This window comes from Anguilla rostrata, chromosome 2 (genome assembly GCF_018555375.3).
Source record: "Anguilla rostrata isolate EN2019 chromosome 2, ASM1855537v3, whole genome shotgun sequence".
In the NCBI taxonomy this organism is placed as follows: domain Eukaryota; kingdom Metazoa; phylum Chordata; class Actinopteri; order Anguilliformes; family Anguillidae; genus Anguilla; species Anguilla rostrata.
Window position 1 is genome coordinate 63,908,192 of NC_057934.1, and position 19,072 is coordinate 63,927,263.

The following is a 19,072-nucleotide window of genomic DNA, read 5'->3' on the forward strand; positions in this document are numbered from 1 at the left end:
CACTTTACTGCACACACCAAGTCCCCTTTTCCTCCAAAGGCATTGTTATTAGCTATCGGATACGGCATAACAGTGACTGAAATCAACCAGATTTGGACGCAGGCGGAGTCTGAATACTTTGCTGATCCATTCAGAGCCGATGACATGGAAGCAATAAGCACAGAGACAAACAGAACCAAGTCTTCCCCAAAATTCCTGACTCAGATCAAACCCCTGTCATTCGAGTATCAAACCCCGTAAGTCTCACGGACACTTAAAAATGTCCTTCCTTGGTGCTCTGCTTTCATATATTCTGCGGGAGTGCAGATCAGAATGTGATGGAGATAATGAGGCTCGTTCTGCAGTTTCAGAGTCAACCTTCAACCAGCGAGTCACTGCCAAACTAACGCACTGCCAGCTGTTTCCAGCTGTTTGTTCAGCGTGTGTAATAAAGTGGATGGAACAGTCGGGATGTAATATCAGCTATTTTATTACAACCCCCCCCCCCCACCCCACACCCCACACCCAGGCTACCCAATACATCTGTCAATAGTGTAATGTACGTCAGAGCAGCATTCCCATGCCAATAACCGGTGATTTTGGTTGCGTGTCTGGATGTACTGTGCGTGTGCATGCGGACCGCATGGCCGCAGTCACGACAGCAGCGTGGTAACCATGCGCATTGCGTGCCAGAGCATGCGGTCATCCCGCCCCCACCGGCCCCGCTCCTGCCCCCCCCTCCCCCCCCTCAGGCTGCATGTGCCCGGTCACATCCATCCACACACCATTCCCTCACCTGAGCGACATGGCACAAGCCTCACCTAATCTATCAGCGCCCACTGCAGATTAGCCTGTTACCAATGAGGGGAGGTATGGGGGTGCCAATTCAGCACGTGTGTGTGTTTGCGTGTGTGTGTGAGAGAGTGAGCATGTGAGCGCGCGCGTGTGTTTGTGGGTGTGTGCGCATTAGTGCCCGTTTGTACGTGTGTGTGTGTGTGTGTGTGTGCCCGTGTGAGCATGTGTGTGTGTGCGTGTGTGTCCCCGTGTGAGAGTGTGTGTGTGTGTGTGTGTGTGTGCGCCCGTGTGAGAATGTGTGTGGCTGTGAGATCAGAGGAGCAGGGGCTGGGGGCTGGGGAGCTGGGGGCTGGGCTGGGGGCAGGGGCTGGGGGAGCTCTCACCTGTTCTGGTAGCTGAAATAAGCGGCGTCGCGGGGAATAGTGCACAGCTGCTTCCCATAGCAGCACAGAGTCTGCGGGGAGAACTCCAGCTGGGGGACGGACAGACAGACATGGACGGAAGGACAGAGTGAGAGAGCAAGGCATCCACGTTAGTCACGGACAACAGCCAGTTTCCACAGAAGAGCAGTGTGGCCTACAGCCCCAAACCCTCTCTACTTGCCAATGTCACCTACATTGCCTCATTACAATCACCATTATTATGACATTAATCATCCTTTATAAGCCTCACTGGGACATCAATCATCCTACAGAAGCATCATTAACATCATTAGACACAATCCTTCATAAAACTGCACTTTGATATTAATCATCCTTTGTGAACTGCAATGTCTGAGGAGCTAATGTGATTCTTTAAGGACTCCTCGTTATCATGGTAAAGCATACAGACACACTCAGACCAGTAGCCTCAGGCACAGAGACAGGCACAGACAGGTGCAGGGACAGATACAGACAGGTACAGACAGGCAGAGGGACAGACAGGCACAGACACAGACACAGACACGTACAGACACAGGTAGGCACAGACAGGCACCAAGAGACAGGCACAGACACAGACAAGCACAAAGAGACAGGCACAGACACAGACAGGGACAGAGAGACAGGCACAGACACAGACAAGCACAAAGAAACAGGCACAGACAGGGACAGAGAGACAGGCACAGACAGACACAGACTAGCAGACAGACAGACACAGACAGGCACAGACACCCTGGCCCTGGCAGAGTCCCGCGGCTCACCTTCCTGCCGCAGCAGTACCCCAGGCCCTGCATGACGGGGTCGATCTCCAGCTCGAACACCTCGGCCAGCTTGGAGCAGTACTTGTAGACGCGCGAGGTCTTGCGGTTGTACAGCCAGGCGTTGTTGAACATGAGCCAGATGTCGTCCACGTACTGCCAGGGCTCCTGGTACTGGCCCGTGTCCAGCTTGCGCTTGATGGTGGACAGGTCCATGGGGTTCTTCACTATGTCAAAGTAGTCCTGTTTGGGGTTCACACGGGCGAGGGGGGGGGGGTGTGGTGGGGGCAAAATTAAGAAAAGCAGGGGAAGGGAACAGCGTGTTGAAAGCTGCAGTGTTTCATGCATGGAGCACTCGCTCGCTTTTCTTTCATTAACACTGCCACTAACACACGACCTTAAACTGCTCTAAACACATGACCCTTACGCACAACACACTGACTCACACTACTAAAACACACAGGGACCCTCAACACTGCTACTAAAACACACCGACCCTCAACACTGCCACTAAACACACAACCTCAACGCTACTAACCACCACCCAACACTGCAACTAAACCACCTAACTGCACTAAACACAACCTCAACACTGCAACTGAAACACACCGACCACACGTACTAAACGCAGCAATCTTACACCACACTTTACCGACAGGCGGTAAGAATAGCAGTCTGGCATCGACTTCATAGTGTGTAAACGCTGTAACCTAATGTTACTAAAACTAAAGATTATAATAATTTTCTACAATACGAGCACCAGAACTCATTCAATTCCACCGTTACTATACAAGAATAAAACTTAAAACCTGCCCCAATGTTTTGATACCCAAGTGTCTGGTGTGTTCTAGAAGTTTAGACGGTGTGGCCAGTGGGCTATGAATACCGCAAATGCAGCGTTAATAGTGAGAAACAGGACAGTTCATTACACCCGTGTTATACCCCACAGTAAAACCTCCCACAAACACACAGATTTAAAGGGGGGGGGAAGGCGGGAGAGATGGATGTCAGTGCAGCGTGGTGACCAGCCCGCATACGTACGGGTATTCCCAGTAACTGGGGGTCCACGGGCTGGCGGAAGGGCAGGGACTCGGGGTCCTGGCGGTACAGCGCCTCCAGCGTGGGCATCAGGGCCTGCCGCAGCTCCTCCGGTTTAAAGTCTGGAGAGGAGGCACAGGGGAGAGAGGAGTCAGCACGGGAGAGAGAGGAGGAGGAGGCACGGGGGAGAGAGGAGTCAGCACGGGAGAGAGAGGAGGGACAGGGGAGAGAGGAGTCAGCACCGGAGAGAGATATGAGGAACAGGGAGAAGGAATGCAGCACAGGAAGAGAGGAGGGACAGGGGAGAGAGGAGTCAGCACAGGAGAGAGAGGAGGCACGGGGAAGGAGTCAGCATAGGGGAGAGAGGAGGCACGGGGGAGAGAGGAGTCAGCATAGGGGAGAGAGGAGGCACAGGGGAGAGAGGAGTCAGCACGGGAGAGAGAGGAGGAGGGACAGGGGAGAGAGGAGTCAGCACAGGAGAGAGAGGAGGCACGGGGGAGAGAGGAGTCAGCATAGGGGAGAGAGGAGGCACAGGGGAGAGAGGAGTCAGCACGGGAGAGAGAGGAGGAGGGACGGGAGAGAGGAGGAGGGACGGGAGAGAGGAGGAGGGACAGGGGAGAGAGGAGTCAGCACAGGGGAGAGAGGAGGAGGAGGGACAGGGGAGAGAGAGGAGTCAGAGCACAGGGGAGAGAGAGGAGGCAGCACAGAGCTAGGCACTACTTGTTATACACATGCCGTCTCAAGTTCAAATCACATTTAATGCATTTAACATTCATTTAAATATAAGCAATATGAACAAGGAAATAAAGCAGCATTAACACAAAGAAATGTTTGATGTCTGAGCATTTTGCTGCAGCAGTTGGGCAATATGCCCTGAACACACCTGCAGTGCTCAGTGAGAACAGCAACAAAGCACTGCAGTAACTTCCCAGTGCTTACTGCTGGTTTTAATACAATATCCAATTTTAATAGATATCTATTAATCATTTCCTTCAATTAATTAAACTCCATTTTCTCCATTATGAATTTAAGAGCAGAGAAGACTTGTGTTGTCAGAGCAGGCTCAAACTCTCCAGACACGAGGAGTGTACAGCAAACGGAGAAACTGCGCTCTCCTTCAGCTTTTTCAACACGACTGCTGCCCACTTCACTCAATTGGTTTAGCAATGCCGCTTGGATGGCAAACAACCAGCCAATCGCGGGAGGGCACTGTCAAATTTTGAACTCCTCAGGTTCCGTGGCAAACATGCAAATATTTAAACAAAGCGTGAGTCCGTTATAATTCAGAGACAAAAACAATTCCGCTTGCTTTCGCTCGTGTCACAGGTGCCTCCTCTCCAAAATATCTGGCAGAGAAGCGGTTGCATCTGGAGCCCCGCCAGGTTTCAGATGACTTAATCAAGCAGAGGGAATTAACAGCGCGCGTTAATGCTGAAAGCGAGAGGCTGCCGCCCAGCCGCACCGGGACCCTGCCGCTCTCCACCTCAGGCCTGGAGGAGCGCGTACGGGCCGCCATACAGGCGGCGACAGCCTCGCACCTTACGGACGGAAGAACCGCCATTTTAAATCGAGGCCCTTGGGATCGAGCCAGCTGACATTCTACCTGCGAAAACCCCCCACAGAAAGCACAACACAGAGCAGGGGAGTACAGCTCTTCTGGGTCAACTCCATTCAGATCCAGCCAACTCAGGATATTAACCGACATTTATTTCACCGCTTTAAAAAATGCCCGTAACATTCTACAATGATTTTATTTTCAGATAATGAACTGACTTCCGATTCATTTCCTGAATTAAGTGAATGGATGTAAACGAGGGGGACTCTTCGCCCATTTATACAGTCCTCACGTCCTGCCAGCACTAGGCAGACAAACAGGAGAGCAGCCCATGGGGGACGGACAGACAGACAGACAGACCACGGGCGACTTACTCTTCCTCTTGGTCTGGGCGCTGGACTGGGAGCTCTGAGCTCCCCCCGACCCCTCCTCTTCCTCTTTAGGCTCCGTCTTCACCTCAGGTTTGCGGTCTTCGCTCGACGGCGCGGAAGGCGCGGAGGGCGCGGACGCCGTCTCCATGGGCTCCGCCTTGCCCCCTTCCCGGGCCGACTCCTCCTTCACCTGCGGGAGGGACGGGGCGGAGGGAGGGGCATCAGTGTGAGGCAAAATACAAACCCCCCTCACGGCCAAATCAGGCTGAGGACAGTTAACACCCTTCAAAAATACCAAAGGTAGGATCCCACCCACACTGACATGCATGGCACTGCTGGTCTGACCAGCATGCACCTGGCTCAAGGTGATCTGCACTCGCTGTTATTTTTCATATGAGGGGGAACAGCTGAGAATTGAGGGAATTCAGAGAACTTTGAGCCCGGCTAAAGGACAGAATGATCCCAGGACTCAGGATACAGATTCTGCTACTTAGGAGTTACACCTTGGTACCAGCCAAGCCTGTCCCTAGGTCACCCATACAACCCAGGGCCAACCCGAATGGCCTAAAGAGGCCAGTAAAAACAACGCTGGGCAGGCCAGTTTAAGGAGACCCCACCGCTGCTCCCCCGCTGCTCTATCACTCCCCCGCCGCTCTCAACCAGCAGCCGCTCACCTCAGGCTTCTCCTCGGCCTTGACGTCGGCTCGCTTCCCGCCCAAGCCCTCGTCCGTGTCCCCGCTCTCCTCGTCCTGCTGCTTGATCTCCACCTTGGAGTCCAGGGGGGCGTGGCCGTCGCAGGGGGGGTGCTGGGAGCCCGTGTCCGCGCTGCTGACGGAGGCCGGCGTGGAGACCTGCCCGTCCGCCGTGAACGCAGACTTCTGGGACAGCTGGGAGGAGAGAGAGCGCCAGCGGTGAGGGGGAGGGGCCACAGCAGAGCGGATATAGAGAAACAGAGAGAGGGGCCATCACAGAGCAACACCGCGAGAGAGCCAATCAGCACGGACTTTACATCACATCACATTCATTTAACAGGTAAATGGTAATGGTAAATGGACTGCATTTATATAGCGCTTTTATCCAAAGCGCTTTACAATTGATGCCTCTCATTCGCCAGAGCAGTTAGGGGTTAGGTGTCTTGCTCAAGGACACTTCAACACGCCCAGGGCGGGGTTTGAACCGGCAACCCTCCGACTGCCAGACAATCGGTCTTACCTCCTGAGCTATGTCGCCCCTAGGTAGGTAGGTAGGCTTAGCCAGGGCAGCTTACAATGTAGAGCAAACAAACATGCGTTAAATCAAATGTGATTAAAGAGCAGTAGCACGGTTTCCCCCAGTGTATTGAAAGTCCGGCGGCCCGCCGGGCCTAAGCATCGGGGAATAAAAATTTTAAAAAAGTATTTTAAAGATGTTTTTTAAACTACAGTTACAGTGGGGCGGCTCGGTTGGAAAGCTCCCCAGCGACATCTGTTGGTTTAAACGTGAACGCACTATAGGAAAACAGCAGGTCTGAGATCAGTGTTCTTTACCCTCATTGTGCGTAGTGACATTCAACACTTGACGCTTCCAACTATCACAAGCTAACGTTACCTAGCAAGCCATCATTTCTTATTTAGTAGGCTAACTAACCTCGTAACAAACTTCCGCGTTATCACTTAATCTCGTTGGTAAGTAGGCATACATTCTTTTTATATTAACTTAAGCAGTGTGTAGGTAACGTTAAACTAGTAGCATGCATGTAACGTTCGATACATTGTAACATTAGCCTACATGACTTATTAATCGCCATCGAAATAACGACTATTAATAGCGTTAGCTTGATGACATTGACGTGCACGACAACGTTGTCATAATTTTTTTCCCGACTGTGAAAACTGCCGGAATTGTTTACATTTTGAACAGATGTGGCTCCCGAGTAAATCTATCGTTGTTTCCGTCATAGCACTTTCGACACAAAAAAAACGGAAAATCCTAAAATTTCTTCTTACAGTGAAGAGTGCTTGACCGGCAAACGTAGAAATGTGTTAACACAGCGGCAAAATTAGGCTATATCTAGAAATACCACCTTTGGGGAATAAACGCTACGGTTGAGGGTCAGCCACTCTTGACGCATACCTGCAAACTAGTCGCTTTTCGACGAAATTCGCCGTTTTGAATCCAAAATAGGTCATTTGTGTGATTCGTGTACATCCGATGAGTTTTTGAAATGGGGGGGGGGTGGGGGTGGTGGTGGTGGTGGTGGTGGTGGTTAACCTAGCAAGTTTTCACAGCAGTTTTTCGCCACAATCAGTTAGTAATGACCTAATAACTATTACACCACCGCTGTTTGTGGTGTTCACTCGCTGGGTGACGCAGTCATAAAATTTTCCCCGACCGCGAAGACTGTCTTACTTGTTTACATTTTGGACAGATGTGGCTCGTGGGTAAATCTATGGCTGTTTCCGTCGCATTGGAAGCGCTATCCTAAAATTTCTTCTTACCGAAACCGTAGTAATGTGTTAACACTAAATTTTACGACAGCGCTAACTAACCTTTCGAAATTCACGTTAAACAAGTAGAAATTAACGCCATCAGCGGTGATTAACTAATCTACCCAAGTATTTTAATAATGGACTTGCAGGCGTGGATTTCGAATTATTTGTATTTTCTTGTAGACCATTAAGAGCAATGGAGAAGAGCCAACGTCCTAATTGTCAAAATGTCTACCCACCGTTTACTGCAAAGTGCTAGTTATTTTAGCTGGACCGCAATAGCGGGGCAGTCCCCAAAACCATATACTAGGTTTTCACTTGGTCCTGTTTTTAAAGTGAAAGAAAACCACTGGGTGCCCTAGTGACGGGTGCTGAGCGGAAAAATGAGCAGGCAGAACATCCCTTAAACTGATTAACGTTATTATTGGTGTAAACTAGAAACAGTTCTCCTCAATTAGTTTAGACGAGAAAAACATTCTATTTGCGTCGCAAAGTTGTGCACATTTCAATCGACATTAGCATATTAAAAACTGGATAAACGTAGACACTCCGAAAATGTTCATGGCAAAGATCTGGAATACGCAGATGATGTCATTTGAACGAGCACAGGTTAGATGACATTTTTGAGTTTATAATTTATTTTGTATTTATTTGATCTTCATAGCATGGCGTGACGAAGGAAACTGTGTTTATCTGCAGTTGAATTATTGAGATTGTGGGCAGACTTGTTAATCAAGGAAAATGATTGGAAGTCAAGACTAATAATCAGGGGAAGTTTTCTGCCTCCTCGATTTTCAGCTCAGCAGCCACCACTGTACCTTAAGTTAAACTATCAGTACTAGTCAGTTAAATAATGTGCCCCAAAAAAGACACTTGGCCGCCGGCCCGCGCCGGGCCGCCAGCCCCCGTCAAAAGATACTTGCTACCGGGCCTAACAACTTTCCTGGGGGAAACCCTGAGCAGTACCAGTCCCAGACTAGCTAATGCTGGGGCAACATCAGCACTAACTATGCCAACCAGAGTACAAATTATAAATACAGATTATACATCCATAATCAGCCCTAAGATGAGAAACCTAAACCATGAATATATTAAAAATGGAATTAGTAGGAAGGGGGTGTGCTGGGTGTAGGGGGCATGACACAGAGCTAAGAGAGGGGCTGGCCAGGCATGGGATGGGGGGTAGGGGGTGTACGGGTTCAGGGTGCCCCTGTACTCACCGGCGTGCGTGGCAGCTGAGGCGCCAGCGTGGCGCTCGCGGGCGGGGCCGACGGGGCGGGGCCGCTATGAGGGGGCGGGGCGGACCCCAGCCCCTGGTGGTGCTGCAGCTGGGAGGGCTTGTCCGCGCTCATGCCCTGCTGCTGCGGGGCCGGAGGGGCCAGCTGAGGGGGGTTGGGGGTGGGCGGCTGCGGGGTCAGGGAGCCCCCCAGGCCCGGGGGGGTCTGGTGGGGGGTGGGGGTGCGACTGCGGGCGGGGGAGGGGGAGTTCTGGCGGACGGGCGGGCAGTGCGGGTGAGAGCTGGGCTGTGAGGAGTTGGAGGGGGGGCCCAGGTTCGAGGGGGGTCCCCCGCCGACGCTGCCGGGCCCCATGGAGCCCCCGACCGACCCCGGCTGCGCGATTGGACTGCTGACGGGGAGCGAGGGAGGGGTGGGGATCCGAGCCTGCAGGGAGGGGAGGGGGATCATTTAGTACCAGATAATCACAATCGACACAGGCACCATGCGATGCTGCTTCCAACCATCACCGCACAAAACGCCACCGGGCTCTACGCTAGCGTTTCTCCCAAAGGAGCACGTGTCCCCGAGCTGGAATTTAAGAGCACGCTAATGCAATTAGTAATCAGTAGACGCACCCCAGAACCCAGTTGGCACACATTAGTTTTCAGGAGCAAATGCTCCTGAAATGGAAGCACGGAAGAGCCATAGTGGTTTTCGGTCAGTGTTCTGTAAGTCGCGGGACGGACACGTGGGCCACGCCTCTCACCTGTGCCATCGCGCCCTGCGGCCCCGGCTGTGCCATGCCGCCCATGCCTGACCCGGGGAACTGGCCCGGGGGCAGGTACTGGTTCTGGAGCTGAGCCACGTTGGGCTGGCCCATCCTTGCCGGCCCCATGCCCATCTGAGGGAGAACCAGACACAGAACACGTTCGTCACCGCGCGGTCACAGAAACATAAAGAGTGACCGTGTGTAAAGGGAACAGTGACCGTGTGTAAAGGTTGCAGTGACCGTGTGTAAAGGGGACAGTATCCTACTGACCTGGTTGAGAGGCGAGCCGAGCTGGAGGGGAGGGGTGGAGCGCTGGCCCAGAGACGGCATCCCCAGCGAGCTGAACTGGTTCATGCCTACAGACACACAGCAGCAGGTGAGTACAGAGGAGATACAGTCCGATCGCTCACACACACGCAGACATCAGCGGTCTATGAGCCTGCTCCACACGCACGCCAGTAGTCTGTGAGCCTGCCCCACACGCACGCACACGCACACGCACACGCACACACACACACACCAGCAGTCTGTGAGCCTACTTGAACACAGACATCAGTCACGGGTTTGTGAGCCTGCCCTACACACACCAGCGTACCTGCAGGGTTCTGCATCCTGTTCACCATCTGATTGGGCACTGAGGGCCGCACGAGTGAGGGGTCCGAGAGGGGGCCGTCTGCAAGAGACCCAGAGGGGTCAGAACTGGCGCCGTCCCACAGGGAACTCACTAGAACAGCTGCATTCTGATCCTGATGCACCCGAGCTCAAATTTACCCCCCGGTTTGAGGGATTCCAACACCGAGCAGCCACGCATCACTGGAGGGCAGTGTGTAGGGTGCAGTACTCACTGGAGGGCAGTGTGTAGGGTGCAGTACTCACTGGAGGGCAGTGTGTAGGGGGCAGTACTCACTGGAGGGCAGTGTGTAGGGGGCAGTACTCACTGGAGGGCAGTGTGTAGGGAGCAGTACTCACTGGAGGGCTGTGTGTAGGGTGCAGTACTCACTGGAGGGCAGTGTGTAGGGGGCAGTACTCACTGGAGGGCAGTGTGTAGGGGCAGTACTCACTGGAGGGCAGGGGGTGCAGTACTCACTGGAGGGCAGGTGCGTAAGGGTGCAGTACTCACTGGAGGGCAGTGTGTAGGGTGCAGTACTCACTGGAGGGCAGTGTGTAGGGTGCAGTACTCACTGGAGGGCAGTGTGTAGGGTGCAGTACTCACTGGAGGGCAGTGTGTAGGGTGCAGTACTCACTGGAGGGCAGTGTGTAGGGTGCAGTACTCACTGGAGGGCAGTGTGTAGGGTGCAGTACTCACTGGAGGGCAGTGTGTAGGGGCAGTACTCACTGGAGGGCAGTGTGTAGGGGCAGTACTCACTGGAGGGCAGTGTGTAGGGGCAGTACTCACTGGAGGGCAGTGTGTAGGGGGCAGTACTCACTGGAGGGCAGTGTGTAGGGTGCAGTACCACTGGAGGGCAGTGTGTAGGGGGCAGTACTCACTGGAGGGCAGTGTGTAGGGGCAGTACTCACTGGAGGGCAGTGCATTGGGGGCAGTACTCACTGGAGGGCAGTGTGTAGGGTGCAGTACTCACTGGAGGGCAGTGTGTAGGGGACAGTACTCACTGGAGGGCAGTGCAGTACTCACTGGAGGGCAGTGTGTAGGGGACAGTACTCACTGGAGGGCAGTGTGTAGGGGGCAGTACTCACTGGAGGGCAGTGTGTAGGGTGCAGTACTCACTGGAGGGCAGTGTGTAGGGTGCAGTACTCACTGGAGGGCAGTGCGTTGGGGGGCGGGGGCTGGCCCAGGCCGGTGGGTCCCTGTGGCAGGGCAGAGGGGGACAGGCCGGACTGTGTGGGCATCATTCCCTGCTTCTGCAGCCGCGTCCTCCGCTTCTCCTCCAGCTCCTTCTGGATCTTATAGATCTTCTCTGCCAGGAGGTGGTAGTACTCCGCCTGGGGGGGGGGCGAGAGACAGTGAGGGGGCGGGGACGGACAGACAGTGAGGTGGGAGTGGGGCCTGTACATTTAATATGACTATAAGCAAAGAAAGTAAAACAGCTGGATGTTAGAAGGGCTCATACACACAAACACAACCACCTTCCCTCCATTATAAAACAGAATGCATGAGAAAGCGTGTTGATGGGCTGAAACGGTCACGTCTTTAAACGAGGACCTGACTGTCGCCACCTCGCACGCGTGTGGAAAAAGTGCGAAAACAGACCAGTTAAAAAAGCGCGGGAGGGCGGCTCTCACCCTGCTGTTGGCCGACTCGTACATGTCCCCCTCCACCTTGCGCGCGTAGGCCACCAGGTTCTCCATGCGCCGGTCCTTCAGGGCCGCGGGGTCGGGCGTGGGGAAGATGGCCTGCACGCTGGAGACAGACGGGGAAGAGAGCAGCCGCCGTCACCCCCCGAACCGCGACCGCTGAAGTTTGCATGCCTCGTTATAGGGCAGCGCAACAGTCACGCGCGGTTTGGACGGGGTGTATGACAGCAGACAGCCCCGCGGGCTCAGAGTTTTCAGTACCGACAGCTCTGCACCAGGAGGTCTTAACCCTGTGAAGAGCTGGTTCTTGGGAATGTTTTTTTTTCTTTCCAGAATTCTGAGTCAAGTGTTCTACCGCTCAAAAACTCGCTTTCAATTAACACAAGTGTTTTGCTGCATCAGCATTAGAATATTCAGCTAAGAGCAGAAAATTCTAATGCCGATGTAACAACCACTAGTGGTGATTGAAAGCAATGTTCTAGAACACAGACTTAGAATTTAGAAGGGGGGGAAAAAAGCCACCTTTTTAAAGGGTTAAAGTACATGTCCTGGCAGGTGTGTGCACTAGGAGGTCCCAGTACTCACAGCTTGTGCACCAGGTGGTTGCGCAGGTCCTGGGTGATGTCCTCATGCCAGCCCTTCCTCATGCCAGCGCTGGAGGGCGGGGTGGCCGTGGGCATGGAACCCAAGGCTCCGACCCCAACGCTGTCATTCATCAGACTGCAGAAACGGAGGGAAGAATGAAGGGAGGAGGGAGGAGAAGGTCAGATAACGTTTAGAGGAGTCGTATGAATATGGCTATGGATAGAAGGGCAAACAGGCCGGTTCTCCGTTCGCCTGAAATTCACCATTTCATCATTACTTCTAAGATAAATTACAATAATTATGGCCACAGCTTGATATTCACATTAGAAAGACTCAATAAAACACACATCCCGCTGGTAATAAATCTATAGATCAATTTATATATACATTTTTATTTAACTGACACTCAGAGGCAGTTCAAGGACGTACCTTTGCACGTTCATGCTGGTGTGCAGCATGGCATCCTGCAGAAGGCTAGACGGCTGGTTTTGGGGCTGCACCCCGACTCCTCCATTGACGCCCATGGGGTTACCTCCTGCTGGTGCAGACGAAGAGAGAGAAACAGATCAAGCACTGAACATACACCCAGCCTCGCTGCAATTACACACCAACCTGCTCACCAACCCCAACAACACAGCGTAAATGACACACACTGTGGTGAAGGGGCCCAGGCCACTGCACCACACTTTTTTAAATTTTTTATTTCACCTGTATTTCACCAGGCAAGTCATTAACAATAAATTCTTTACAATGGCGGCCTGGCAAGCGACAAAAGCCACACGCTGGACTTCCCCATGAAACAAAACTTTCGACCACGTTCTGCTTTTTTTTGTTTGTTTTTGAAACCGTGTCCTTGCTTCCTTATTACGTTACATATTGTACATTACACCTCACTGTAGTAAGGGGTAACGAAGTTCATTGTTAAACAAAACAAAAAGAAAAAGAAGAAGAGCTCCACCAATCCCAGAGTACATTACTAACATCAAGGAAAACAATGGCAGCAGTGATTGGAGGATACTTCCCGGTGATTTCTACTGGGCTCCTGGAAGAGCAGCCTAACCGTATCCACCAATCACACAGGGGAAGCAGCGTAGTGTGACGATCAGGCAGCTGGGATTGGAGCTCTGGGGCTGTGGATTCAATTCCCAGCAGGGCCTCTGCTGTCCAACACTTGAGCGAGGCTCTTAAACTGAATTGCTTCAGTCATATATCCAGCCTTACAAATGGATTGTACATAAAAATAAATGTAAGCTGCGTAATTCACTCTGGATAAGAGCTTTTACTGTGTTCCTAAATGTAACGCAGATGTAATCTCTGTTGCCACGGTTTTATTGGCTGTTACCGGCGTGCTGTGATAGGTGGAGCTCCTCTCGGCTATCTACCGTTAACGGGACATTACAGCCATCTTGTCTCCATTTTATTATCCCAAGTAATTCCCACAAGGATCCTGGAAGCATAGCCAAAAAGTGTTCAATCACAGTCTGCATCATTTCTCTGGTTGGCACCAGTGTGCTCTTATTGGAGGAGCTCCTCTCCGTTTTCTACCGGTATGATGACATCACAGCTGTCTTAAGCTGAGAGTATACTTGCTGCGGAAACAAACTTCAGCTAGTTTGTACGAACTAAATGACATAAAACAACGCGTTTGTGGAGAAAACGTAACTCCACATTGAATTTGGCCACCAGTGTACACATCCTTGCTCGCCAAACTAGCAGAAACACTGATGAAAATGTGGAGGTTGCCTGCACTTGGTCTAAAACATCACACTGGCGGCCAGTCCCCTTGTCTGACTGAGCAGACGAACATACAATCTCCTCTTTGTTCATTTCTGATTTTGCAGTGCTAAATAAACTGAAGCGACTTTGAAATCAAAGTCTATTGCTAGAAGTTCCTTCTCCTTTACCACAGCCATTTTGTTTTCTGTGTACGGGGCAGCGAATGTCATCAGTTCTGTGCTTCCTGTGTTTACCACAACCGCAGAATCTGAATCTACGCCCCCGACCAGCGTGTCGATTTCAGCCGAATTTGGCTCCTAACCCCCCGAGCTGTACCCGCGCAGCGCCGCACTGACCCATAGCGTTGAGAGGCCTCATGCCCGGCTGGCCCTGCAGCCCCTGGCCAGGCAGCGCGGGCTGGGCGGGCTGGGCCTGGATCTGGTTGCCCTGGTAGGTGAGGCCCAGGGCGGCGTAGGCCCGCTCGATGGAGCTGGGGTCGATCTGGCTGGGCGGGTTTAGGCTGGGGGCGCTCGGCTGACCCCCCGGGACGGCCCCGAGGGAGGAGCTCAGGCCCACGCTGGCGCTGCCCAGGAGAGCTGCGGGGGGGGAGGGGGGAAACAGGAGAGAGGGAGGCAAAATAGAGAGGGAGAGGGAGAAACAGGAGGAGGAGAGAGGGAAGAGAGGGAGAAACAGGAGGAGGAGAGAGGGAAGAGAGGGAGAGGGAGAAACAGCAGGAGGAGAGAGGGAAGAGAGGGAGAAACAGGAGGAGGAGAGAGGGAAGAGAGGGAGAGGGAAGTGAAAAACAGAAGTTGACAGGGAAACGGAGGAGGGGGAGAAAAAGAGATGTGTTAACACTCTTACCCATAACACAATGGAAAAGAAGGAAACAGACTCAATGGCATTCCTGAGACTGGACAGGGAGAGGACGGGTCTTCACAGTACTTTCCCAGCATACAGTGCGCCATTGTGATTCACAGGCCAGGAACACAAACAAATGACAAAACGCCAAGCGGCCATCAGCACATTCACAAAAATACAAAAAATAAACCCTCAGCCAAGGCCAAGAATCGCAGCAGTACAGTAATGTTCTGCACGGAGACATTATTTATTTAAGATTATTCAGAGATTTTCAAGGAGCCATGGGATCAATGCACATACATTGTATCTACACATCACCCGGAGACACAGACAGAGACGAGAGACAGACCAGAGAAACACAAAGAGATGAAGACAGAGACACAGATGGAGAGACAGACAGTGACAGACAGAGTGACACAGACAGACAGACAGAGGGACAGACAGAGACACAGACAGAGACACAGACAGACAGACAGAGACAGACACTCACACTGCTGGTTCCTCTTGTCCCCGGCGTTTTTAAGTGGCAGGCAGACGGGGCAGTCGTGCCGCGTGCAGTTCTTCCAGTGAGAGATGATCTGTCGTGAAGAGGCACAGTGCGCCACTGGGGGGGTAAGGAACAGCGCGTTAGAATGAGCTCCTCCCAAACTCTCACCCTTAGGGGAACAGGCTACCCTACTGTATCCTACGGAGATAAAATGCAGTCTCAAGATCAGAAAAAGACACTGAACAAAAATAATAATAATCATAATAGTACATAGAACACTCAAATTCTCTCTCAATACATTTCTGTGAGTTACATGCATCACATCCTGTACTGCGGCCGCACATGTACAGTATACTGCAGTGCGTTGCGTTTCTGTAAGGAGGGGAACATGCAGCACCACCAGTGTGGAGAGCAGAGGCAGGGCACAAGAGCCCAGCCGCGATTAAAAAGCGGCTCAGAGGTTAATCACGCAATCGGCTGTGTGTGAGCGCACACAGGGCAGTGCGCGCGGGGAGCGATGACATCACGGGCCGGGGCGCGCGCGGCGAGCGATGACATCAAGAGCAGGCGCGGCGCTCACCCTGGCAGGACTTGCCGGCCTGGCAGTGGGTCATGTGGTTGAGGACGTTCTTCATGGTGCGGCAGTGGGGCAGGTTGCACTGGCGCACCTCCCCGTTGGCCTGCTCGCGCCGCTGGCACTTGTGGGCGTGGAGCAGGAGCACCAGCTGCTGCTGGATCAGCTTGCGCTTCTCCGGGTCGGCCGTAGGGGGCGCTGCTGCCGCCGCCGCCGCCGCCGCTGCCGCCGAGGCTGCAGAGGCGGAGCCCAGCCCGCCCTGGGGGCTGGACACCATTCCCCCCGCCCCTCCTGGTCCCGTCACACCGGGCACCACTGCAGAGGCCTGCGGAGAGCCCTGGGACAGGGGCAGGGGTGGAGAGAGAGGGGCAGGGGTGGAGGGAGAGGGGGCAGGGGAGAGAGAGAGGGCAGGGGGAGGAGAGGGCAGGGGAAGAGACAGGGCAGGGGTGGAGAGAGAGGGGCAGGGGTGGAGACACAGGGGCAGGGGTGGAGAGACAGCAGCCATTAGCTACAGGACAGAGCTGAGGAGTTAAAAGGGCAGCAACTGCCCAAGAACTGCGCAGGTAAAATGGTCACAGTGCACTTGAGAGGTGTAGATGGCTCAGGGAATTTTGAAATAAGAACCGTCGAGCTGGAAGTCTTTAATGTAAATGGATTTAAGCGCATGCCAGCACGCACACGCTCCGACCGAAGGAACAGAAGAGGCACGGGCCACTGGACTCTCACCATGTTGGCCATGCCCTGCATGGGCTGGGTCTTCTTGTCCATGCTGAACTGGGCCAGATTGTTGGGAAGACCTGCCTTGTTCTGGAGCTGCGGGCCCAGCCCGGCACCCCCCAGACCCTGGCCTGCAGACTGAGCAAACGGGCCACCATAGGGACCAGCATTACCCATCAGACCCATCTGCAGGGAAGGAGGGAGGGAGAGAGGGAGAGAGAAAGAGAGGGAGGGGGGGAGGAGAGAGGGAAAAGACAGGGAGAGGGAGAGAAAGAAAAGGAGGGGGGAAAAGAGGGACACAAGGAGACGAGGGCATGAGTACCAGTTTGAGGGTGCATTTTATGTCACACGCACACCACTTAATTCATACGGATTACACAGATCAGCTAGCCAGGTAGCTACAACATTTTCCCCATCAAGGAAATAGCATGAAGTCCCCCCCACCCCCCAATATCATGGAATGACAATGTTCTGCTTAACAAACAGAGAACAGCCGCTGCAAAAGGACGACATTATCGCACCTGTGTTTTGTAGTTGTTCCAATGACCATGATATGCACTTTTGTATGTCGCTTTGGATAAAAGCGTCTGCTAAAATGCAATGTAATGACATGGCTGGTTAGTGTGATGTCAGGCAGGGGGCACAGCAGCAAGGCTGCGCTTTGAAAGGAGAACAACCCAACGTTCCAGACGGGGACTCGAGTCTCGCAGCGCCTGAACGCGACGGCGTTTTATTTTTGGATGTTCTCGCGTGTGGGGTTGCAGTCACGTCAGGACAAAACCGCGGTTAGCCGAGTGCAGCGCACACTCGTCTCATTCACAAATTTCACGTCTCCCAACCGGTAAAAAATCTGAAGCCCTTTCTTAGGGAAGCCCTTGTTTGGGAGGCAAGAGTCTGAGGAGAACCATTTTAAATTCATCGTTTGGATTCATGTTTGCGAATTGATTGAAGCAGAATGCAGCAAACCGTTGACTCTGCGCAGCCGAATTCCCATGGAAAATGCACCAACACCACATTCCCGGAGTTCCGCACGCAGAGCAGAACTCACTGAGATTCGTCCATCATTAATATTCAACGAATCAATCAACCCCCGCGCACTACTTCCAGCCAGTGAAATGCTAAAGCAGCTTACACCCGAACCTAACCCAGCACCCGTTTGGTGCTCCCCAATGAGCTTCTCCCTGAAAATGGAAGACTGAACGGAGGAGACACACACACATGCTGTGAACGCACTCTAAGCGCACAAACACAAGTTTCTTCTTCAACTCAAACACTGCACAGAGGAGTTCGATGAGCATCGCATTTTAAACGGTCGCCATAAAATTCCACTTTTGGTACACTGTTAATAAACCACAAATCTCTAATTCTGTAACAGTACTCTTGCTAGCCTTGGGCCCCAGTATCACTCAAAGATGTGCCACACCTTCAGATTTTAACAGTTACAGAACAATTATTTACCTCTCATTGCGTAACCGTACAATTTCTTTTAGTACCTCTGGGAGTCCTAGTCTTGCATCCCAGTGTTAACTCCAACAATAACACTCACAAAGCTGGGTTACAGGCTTGTTTAAGTTCCTTCTAATTTCCACAGCTTGTGAAGATCAGTACCCAATCAGCAGTAGCGCTCAAGTAACCTGCCCCGCCCTCGGCGTCTCATTGGCCTCTAAAGTCTGCGTAGTGGGGTGCGCCTCTGGACACGTGAATTAGGGGGAGCACCGCGTTCTCCAAATGCGGCTCTGGACAAACGGAAGGCATCGAGGCAACGGGACACGGGACGAACCGAGCAGCTCAGAACACAAAAACACACCGATTTATCTGAAAGGGTGCGACGGAATTTGTATGCAAGTTACAGCACACCCCCCCCCCCCTCGCTCAAACTGCCCCTGAATTTTAGTGGGAAAACACCAAAAATAAAGTGAAAATAAGCAGTCGCCCCCAGGCCTTACTGCAGAGCCGATTATTAAATTTGGAATTCGGGCTCACTGAGTCCAGAGGCTAAATATTTTAAACCCCATTTCATCACCCGGCTCGGGTCAAACATCTCATGCCACAATAACTGAACAGAAAAAGGAGTTTACTCCACCACTTAAATCCACAATTTATTAAAATGTGCAAATGATAGCAGAGATTATAGTAATTAGCAGAATACTGCATTTCTCTCTTGTAATTAACAATTTTTTTTGAAAACATTGTTTGCATTCCATTTGCACTGCATTGTAGACTGCGGATTTAATTTGGCTCACTCGCTGGTCAATGTCCAAGTGAGCACAAAATGCTGGCCAAACATTCAGCCAAATGAAAATGTTGTGGGCAGAATCCCTTTGAGGTATTCTGTGAACACAGATATTGCCCATCAAGACTATCCATACATAACATACATAATATATACATAATATACATAATATATAATGAAAACACAGCTCATTTCCCCCAGCCCCTTCATTTCGTATTTTTGCATAGTTAATTCACATTTACCAATCAACCTCAGTCAGAACTGAGCTGGTGTGAAAATG

At 52.3% G+C, this 19,072-nt stretch overlaps 1 protein-coding gene across 4 annotated transcripts in view; it reads right to left on the bottom strand.

Moving 5' to 3' along the window:
• Positions 1 to 19,072, bottom strand: part of ep300a (E1A binding protein p300 a) — a 48,753-nt gene that overhangs the window by 13,246 nt on the left and 16,435 nt on the right. For 2 of the 4 annotated variants that reach the window (XM_064323809.1, XM_064323807.1), the window contains exons 3-19: positions 16,569 to 16,745; positions 15,849 to 16,179; positions 15,272 to 15,385; positions 14,280 to 14,519; positions 12,637 to 12,742; positions 12,208 to 12,342; positions 11,611 to 11,728; positions 11,127 to 11,310; positions 9,965 to 10,042; positions 9,640 to 9,725; positions 9,367 to 9,501; positions 8,604 to 9,044; positions 5,590 to 5,802; positions 4,919 to 5,105; positions 2,993 to 3,111; positions 1,955 to 2,194; positions 1,158 to 1,246 (exon numbers count right to left, since the gene is read on the bottom strand). In XM_064323809.1, the coding sequence (XP_064179879.1) occupies positions 1,158 to 1,246; positions 1,955 to 2,194; positions 2,993 to 3,111; positions 4,919 to 5,105; positions 5,590 to 5,802; positions 8,604 to 9,044; positions 9,367 to 9,501; positions 9,640 to 9,725; positions 9,965 to 10,042; positions 11,127 to 11,310; positions 11,611 to 11,728; positions 12,208 to 12,342; positions 12,637 to 12,742; positions 14,280 to 14,519; positions 15,272 to 15,385; positions 15,849 to 16,179; positions 16,569 to 16,745 (2,993 nt within the window). Of the gene's footprint in view, positions 1 to 1,157; positions 1,247 to 1,954; positions 2,195 to 2,992; positions 3,112 to 4,918; positions 5,106 to 5,589; positions 5,803 to 8,603; positions 9,045 to 9,366; positions 9,502 to 9,639; positions 9,726 to 9,964; positions 10,043 to 11,126; positions 11,311 to 11,610; positions 11,729 to 12,207; positions 12,343 to 12,636; positions 12,746 to 14,279; positions 14,520 to 15,271; positions 15,386 to 15,848; positions 16,180 to 16,568; positions 16,746 to 19,072 lie in introns of all 4 variants that reach the window. The other 2 variants (XM_064323808.1, XM_064323806.1) reach the window with 1 other exon arrangement.